Raw genomic sequence first — 7875 nt, 5'->3', positions numbered from 1 at the left:
TATGTTTCTGCATTTGATTCTTTAGTGCAGATGTTATTAATTCAGGGATTTCTTTTTTTATTTCCAATCTGAGGTCCTCTATATCTTTCTGCAGCTGTTTCTTTCTTTCAGAAGCCATTGATTCATTGCTTTCAGCTGTGTGATTTCCAATTTGTTCTGTGTTAGTGTCTTCTGCTCTTGTTACGGGTGGGCTAGGTTCTGAGGTTGCGTTTTGTTCTTTCTCGTCATTTTGTGTAGCACTGTCTTCTGACTTTTGTTGTAGATCTTTGCTGTACTTATAACCTTCGCTTGTACTGAAGTTCAGGTGCAGCTCTACAAAGTTTGGAGTTATCCCGCTGCGTCTGGGTTTGGTCTGGCTGCTGTGCTCAGCTCCTTCCCACTGCTGCCCTTCAGGGTGAAACTGTTGTGCCCCTGTGGCAAGATGTTCTGCTCCTGGACTAGCTGGGTGAATCTATCCACCGTAGACACCCTCTACGGGGATTGAAGCTGCAGAGTTACACCCCATGCGTGTATGCCAGGCCTGAGCTATGCCTCAAGGGGGCAAAGTGAAGTAGGGGGAAGAGGAAGCTCTCCCACACACTCACCGGACCTGGGCTAGGACTGGGTCTGGGGGTTGCCGAAACGCGGCAGAAATTCCTACTCAGCAGGCAGGCTGGAGGAGATACTGGGGAGTGGTAGGGGGCGTCCCAAGGGCTTGGGGGAGGTTCCGGCCCACGCTGCGCCTGGAGTTGGACTGGTCCCGCTGGCGCAGGGTAGCAGGAAGCTCTCCCACACTCAGGTGACCTGGGCTAGGACTGGGTCTTGGGGTTCCTGGAACGTGGCAGAAATTCCTACTCAGCGGGTGATGTGGTGGAGGTTTGCAGAGTGGTGGGTGGTGTCCCAAAGAGGTGGGAGAGGTTCCGGCCCTCGATGCACCTGGCCTGGGAGTGGTCCCTCTGGCGCAGGTAGCAGGAAGCTCTCCCACACATTCACCGGACCTGGGCTAGGACTGGGTCTGGGGGTTCCCGGAATGCAGCAGAAAATCCTACTCGGGGGGCAGGGTGGGGGAGTTGTGAGGAGTGGTGGGGGGTTGCCCAAGGGGGTGGGAGAGGGTCCGGCCCACGCTGCGCCTGGGCTGGGACTGGTCCCGCCGGTGCAGGGTAGCAGGAAGCTCTCCACACACTCACTGGACCTGGGCTATGATGGTCTCTAAATGATTTTCTTGTCAACTTTCTTATTAATAGAAAGGGAACATTTATTTCATCAAACTTTATAAGTATTCTTAAACTATCCGTTGTTCACTAGATGACATTCAATCATTCAGTTTGATTTTTGTATACATACAAATTGTCGCATTATTTCCAAAATATTATAAAATTCAAAATGTTACTAATACACATCATTCCTCAGACTCCACACTCTGTATGCAGTGAAAGTTGTAATCCGGGATTTAGAAGAACTCCCCAGGAAGGAAAAGCTGCCTGTTGCTTTGATTGCAAACCATGTCTAGAGAATGAGATCGCCAATTTCACTGGTAAGAGCTTGCCTCTTGGACAGAGTTACCATTTTGTATTATCCATTTTAATCCAGGAAATAGAAAAATTATCCTGAAGAAGACAGCAAAGACAAAATTCTTTCTTTTTCAATTAGCAATTTTACTATTGTGTTCAGTAGTTCTCTATGTTGGAAAGTCACATTCTCTACCTATTAAACTATGCTGTTTAATTTATTTTCTTTTCTCTTGAACTCATTACAATACTGTAATCACTGACTTACATCCTCCAAACTTTTTATTTTGAGATGAGGCTTTTCTAAATTTCCCATTCACCTCAAGATCCTGATCTCCTGCCTCAGCCTCCCCTATAGCTGGTGTTACCAGTATGAGTCATGGCCTGTTGCTCCGACATATTTTCTAGGTATAGTAGAGCGTTAGATCCTCAAAATCATTCTCAGCATGTAAGTTCTATGCTCCCCATAGACTTTAACACAATGTCTGACTAATTACTAACACCTCATCATCTTTGTAGAAATCATTACATACAGGGATCTTCAGATCCTTTTATTCCCAGCACCATGCACTATACTTTAAAAATATTTTATTAATATGTGTTTTCAATACATACCCATATGCCAGAATATGCATATGTGTATGGTTCATATACGTATCTCAACATTATCTTTTCTACTTCTTTCTGCACTCTCCCTCCTGTATCTTCCTGTACCCAATCCCCTTTCCATGTAAAAATAATAAACAAAAAAAATATATGGCGACTTTCCTTAACTCTTCTAACAAATTTTAATTGAAGTTCACTTTCTGTGAAAATGGCATCGTTACATATTCTTCATTTTCAGTTCATAGTGTGCAGAATAGTATTTTGTATCCTTTGATTTCTAAACTGTGAGCTTCTGTTGAGATTAAACATATTTCTGTTATACAGCATATCATTAGGTTTTGTTTCTCATTCTATCTCTTGATTATGTAATCAAGTCTATTCACACAGAGTTATTACTGAAAAGCATGAACTTGCTACTGGCATCACATTTCCTAGTTGCTGATTCTCTCTTATCTTCCTTTCTGCTGAACTACTCACCCTGACTGGTGCATAAAACACTGTGACAATGTCGGCTTTCTTGTCTCTGGAGTGTTGGATGGTGGACATGAATTTCTTAAGATGAGTTTTTTTTCTGGAAAAGACCTAATTTCTTGATCAATTTTTTAAAATAGCTTTTCAGGATGTATAAGTTGAGGTTGGAAGTTTTATAGGGCTTTAAGCCTTTGATGCCATGCTCTCCTAGCCTTTAAGATTTGTGTTGAGAAATCTGTTGTAATCATAATGAGCTTTACTTGATAAGTGATTTGTTGCTTTCAAAATCTAATTTCTCTTAAGAGTCATTCTTCCTGTTGGATTTCTGGGAATTTCTCTATGTGTTGTGGTGAGATTCTTTGCTGAACTTGGCTATTTAGTTCTATATGCCTCATTTGTGTTTAATGTTAAAATTTTCTCCATACTTGGAACACTTTCTGCTATTATTTCTGTAAAAAAGTTTTTTCACTACATTGATTAGTGAAATTCACTAATTTCACTACAAAGATTAGTTTTCTTGGGTCATTTAACTGTTCTTGGATCCATTTTTCCTGATTTACTTTTTAATGTATCTCTGAGCAATAGGTCACTGACTTGAAGAATATTTTCTAGTTCTGAAACTGTTCACACTCTCACGTCTGCTCCCATGTGCTCAGAATTTTGAATCATTGGATTTCATTTTCATGGACTCTAACTTTTTGCTAAACTTATCATTCATTTAAAATTATTTTTAGCTCATGTAGGATTTTTATTAGTGTCTTTTATAAACTTATTGATCAATTTTAAGTTCAGTCCATTATCTATTACATATATCACTTTAGTACTTTATAAGAATCATATTCATCTGTTTCCTTATTTCTTTTATCCTTTTGAATAATTAAGTTGTGTGACTTTGATTTCCTCCTCTCTTGTATGGCCCATAGATGAGTTGTGTGGTCTTTGGATCATTTGAAGTTATTTTGTTGTCTTGTTTTTTCATATTTTTAGTGCAGTGTGTGTGTGTGTGTGTGTGTGTGTGTGTGTGTGCTTGCATGCTGAGAGTTGTGTATGGATCATAGTGGAAAGATTTTGTTGCTGGAATGGGGATTTTTCTTACATAGAGTTTGCTTTGAGTTAGGCACTCTCGGAATGATAACTATAGGGCTTTGTCTCTGTCTTAAGAGTAAAAAATATGTTAATTTGGAAGGGAGAGTGTAGTATAATTGTTCCAGCATTCAGTACTCTGAAAATGAGTTGCAGTATTTTAAATAAAATAGAAGCAATGTAGATATTGGCATGACATGAAAATCTAAGTGAAATCAAGAACTCTGCCACTCTGGATATAGCAAAAAATCAGCAACAACAGTGACATCAAAATCAGAGTAGATATTAATAAAATAAGGATCAATATTGTACTGCCCTTACCTGAATAAAAGAGTGCTATAATTTTACTATAAACACTAATCCAAAGTAAATATTTACACATAAGAAGTATACACTAAATGCAACAACTATATTTGCACTTACAATGGAAATAAATTCAAAAGTAAGAGCACTGAATTAATTGAAAGCTAATAAAGCTTAATTGTTTTACTGGAAAAATGATAAGGGGAATGAGAGAATAAAAAATAAAATGTGAAAAATCAGCAGTGAACATGAGCAGGAAAAGAGAGATGTGAGTTAAAAAACATTGTTAAGGAGTTAGAGGATATTGATAGCATTACTTTAAAGTACCAGAGAAGGACAAACATAAAAAGGAAGAGAAAGAGAGACCAAAACAAAGGAAGGATGCAAAAGTAATCAAAGTGCATTAAAAAGGAAATAAACTCAAAAATCTCTAAAAACAATGAAGAGTAAAACATGATCGCAATAAAAATTCCTCTGAGTTTTTGAATGAGTGGTTTCTTTCCAGAATCTTCAGTCACAGAACACAGAAAGTCATGCTTTTCTTTGCCTATATTTACAGCCTACAGGGCTGGATCACAATAGGCTTGCTCTTTCCAGAGGGCTCTCTCTCCATAGACCCAAGCCTGTGGCACTCATCCAAGCTCATGCTTGCCCTTGATTCTGTTGGTGGAAGGAGCAAAATAATCAGATCACTAATTTGTGATGAATGTAATTGGCAGGGTGGGAGTTCAAGCAATCCACTTAGCTCAATGCTATAATTTTTTCAATTTCAGCCACCTCTAAAAGCTACACAAACTGATTTGTTTTCTTATCATAGAGCACATACCCCATGTCCTTTCTCTTTTGAGTTTGAACTACTCAAGAAGGCTGTCTAGTGTGCATTCTCCATGTCTGTGTCTTGTGGCTTTAACAAAACAAGTCCCTGTGGAAGGGTAACACTAGAAACCTTAAAGTGAAATTGTTATGTGACTTAGTCACAAACAACCCCTTCCCAAAATGGCTTCTGATTGAACAATATCAATTTTTTCACTTAACACTCTGTGTTTCTTCTGCAACTTTAACCTGCACATGGAAGGAGTTACTTTTATTTATTTTTTAAAATTTATTTATTTGTGTGTGTGTGTGCGTGTGTGGTTGTGTGTGTGTGTGTGTGTGGCCAGCTCAGCCCACCAGGGGGCAGGGCTGGCTGGCATATGGTGCTGGGGGATTGAACCACCGTCCCTGTGCTTTGCTAAGCTTGTTCCAAGTAGGCGCTTTAGACCACTGAGCCATCTTACCAGCCCCAGGAATTACTTTTAGAGTGAAATTCTTTACTTTGTTTTCAGTTTACAAAAAGGTGTGAGATTTTCTTAGGGCTGAGAGTGGTAACCCAGTCTTCTGTTTCTCTATGGAGCTGTTCACCCTCGTGTTTATGTTTCCTTCCCCAGGTTTTTGCCTCATATAGGGTCAGGTAGGTCTCTCATTCAGCTAGAGAAATGGCTGCCCTATGCTGTAGAAAATAAACACTTCATAGATTCAGAGTTTGCCAATGACCGAGACCAATGCGTGAAACCCAGAGATGTAAATTTGACAAAAGAAAAAATATACCTCTCGCAATTTTAAGTCTCAAAGTGTCTGGATTCCCTCTTCTATGACTGAGGTTCCTTGGAGAGGGAGAATCTCACTTCTGTTCTGGCTGCCATGATTCTACTGAAATCCTAGAGTTTCATATTGGCTTACAATTTTGAGTGTATTTAGTCCATATCCATCTGGCTCCAGTATGAGGAGGAATAGTGGAAGGTCATATCAAAGAGAAAGCTGCTCACAGCAGGGGAGCTAGGAAGATGAGTTCATATCTCTATAGAACTTAGTACATCATGTTTTCTCAATTGGTGGTTGTTCGCTGACTGTGTTATGAAAATATCACTTGCAAATCAAATTGGACTGAAATATCTTGGAGTGTTTTGTAATATGGAAAGTGTTTCACATGAAAACTAAGTTAATAAAGAAAATACATAATAGTTCTCCATAAACTGTAAAGATGAACATTATTAACTGGAAGTTACTTTCTATATAACATTCTATTTCTAAATGTCTAAATTTTAAAGGCATCACAGGCATAAGGATTAGTTAGCTCAATTAATGTAATGAATATGTGTGAGGGTCTATACATGATAGAGAAATACAGAAGCTGAGCTGATAACTATTTGCGTTTTTCATTAGATGTGGAGCAGTGCATAAAGTGCCCGGATCATCAATATGCCAACAGTCAGAAAAATGAGTGTATCCAAAAATCTATCATATTTATGACTTATGAAGACCCTTTAGGGAAGGTTCTGGCTGGCACAGCCTTTAGTTTCACTATTCTAACAGCTGCAATTCTTGCACTCTTTGTGAAGCACAGAGACACTCCCATTGTCAAGGCAAATAATCGAGCTCTCAGTTACACCCTTCTCATCTCACTTTCTTTCTGTTTCCTGTGCTCGTTGCTCTTCATTGGCCGGCCCAACACAGCCACCTGCATCCTGCAGCAGACCACATTTGGACTTGTGTTCACTGTGGCTGTTTCCACTGTCTTGGCCAAAACTGTTACTGTGGTGCTGGCCTTCAAGGTCACTGTTCCAGGCAAAAGGATGAGGCAGTTGCTGATATCAAGGGCACCTAATTTCATCATCCCTATTTGCTTCCTGATCCAACTCACTCTCTGTGCAGTCTGGATGGGGACAAATCCACCCTACATTGACACAGATGCTCATTCTGAGCATGGCCACATCATCATCGTGTGCAACAAGGGCTCCCTCACTGCCTTCTACTGTGTCCTGGGATACCTGGGCTCCCTGGCCCTGGTGAGCTTCACTGTGGCTTTCCTGGCCAGGAACCTGCCTGACACCTTCAATGAAGCCAAGTTCCTGACGTTCAGCATGCTGGTGTTCTGCAGCGTGTGGGTCACCTTCCTGCCTGTGTACCACAGCAGCAAGGGGAAAGCCATGGTGGCCATGGAGGTCTTTTCTATCTTGGCCTCCAGTGCAGGGCTGCTGGGCTGCATCTTTGTCCCCAAGTGCTACATTATTTTGTTACAGCCAGGAAAAAATACTTGGCATGACTTCAAAGACAAAAAACATTCTGGAAGAAAGAAGCCTTCCTAAACTTATACACATGTTTTTGTCAGGTACTAAAAGGGCACCACTAATTCTATCAGGAAAAAAAAAGATGATGGTATAAGATTTACCCTGGTGAAGAATGTAATTTTAGTTTTGCAGTATTATAGACAATATCAATTATAACATTACCTATTCATTTTGAATTTTATTCTGAATTTTCTTCTTCGTATTAAAACTTCAAGAAATAATATTATTGTGCTTTAATTTGACTGGTGTTCATGATGTCTTGGTTTTTCTTTGGCAATCTCAATTTTTTGTGCTATCTTCTAAATATAGATCACTACATTTAAAAAATACATTTTGTTACACTCTTATTTGTAATGACAAATATTATGCTCTAAATTTTATTCATGAATTTTTTTATTCATGAATTTTTATGATAATAATTACATTCAATTTAAGGAATATAAATTTGTGATAATTTGTTCAATTTTCTCCTGTTAATATTTATTTGCTTAATTTCTTTCTTTCTTTCTTTCTTTCTTTCTTTCTTTCTTTCTTTCTTTCTGTCTTTCTTTCTTTCTTTTTTTTTGGTATTTTAGGGAGGGGTCTACAGGTTGTTCAGGGTCTCACTACTAGATCCGACTTGTAGTGATCCTACTGTTTACATGTCATTTGTGTTGACTCCTTCTTTCTCATTGATGCCTATTAGTCTCACATTGTTCATCTTTGCATCATCTTGCAGGTGATGGATTATTCTTTCCTGCATCCTCGTTGTTTTTAAGAGATCCTTTCTTACCTTTTCACTAGCTGCACCAGCATCTTCAAGATCTGAAACTCTGTCT

At 39.1% G+C, this 7875-nt stretch overlaps 1 protein-coding gene across 1 annotated transcript in view; it reads left to right on the top strand.

Moving 5' to 3' along the window:
• LOC101589263 (vomeronasal type-2 receptor 116-like) overlaps positions 1 to 7075 on the top strand; it is a 17008-nt gene extending 9933 nt beyond the window's left edge. Inside the window, exons 5-6 of the mRNA XM_004646903.1 lie at positions 1390 to 1513; positions 6153 to 7075. Of these exons, the coding sequence (XP_004646960.1) occupies positions 1390 to 1513; positions 6153 to 7075 (1047 nt within the window). The remainder of the gene's footprint in view (positions 1 to 1389; positions 1514 to 6152) is intronic.
• Positions 7076 to 7875: the final 800 nt, after the last annotated feature.

Source organism: Octodon degus, unplaced genomic scaffold, assembly GCF_000260255.1.
Source record: "Octodon degus isolate 3935 unplaced genomic scaffold, OctDeg1.0 scaffold00282, whole genome shotgun sequence".
NCBI lineage: Eukaryota > Metazoa > Chordata > Mammalia > Rodentia > Octodontidae > Octodon > Octodon degus.
The sequence above is the reverse complement of the archived record's forward strand: the minus strand, read 5'-3'. Positions and strand labels throughout refer to the sequence as shown.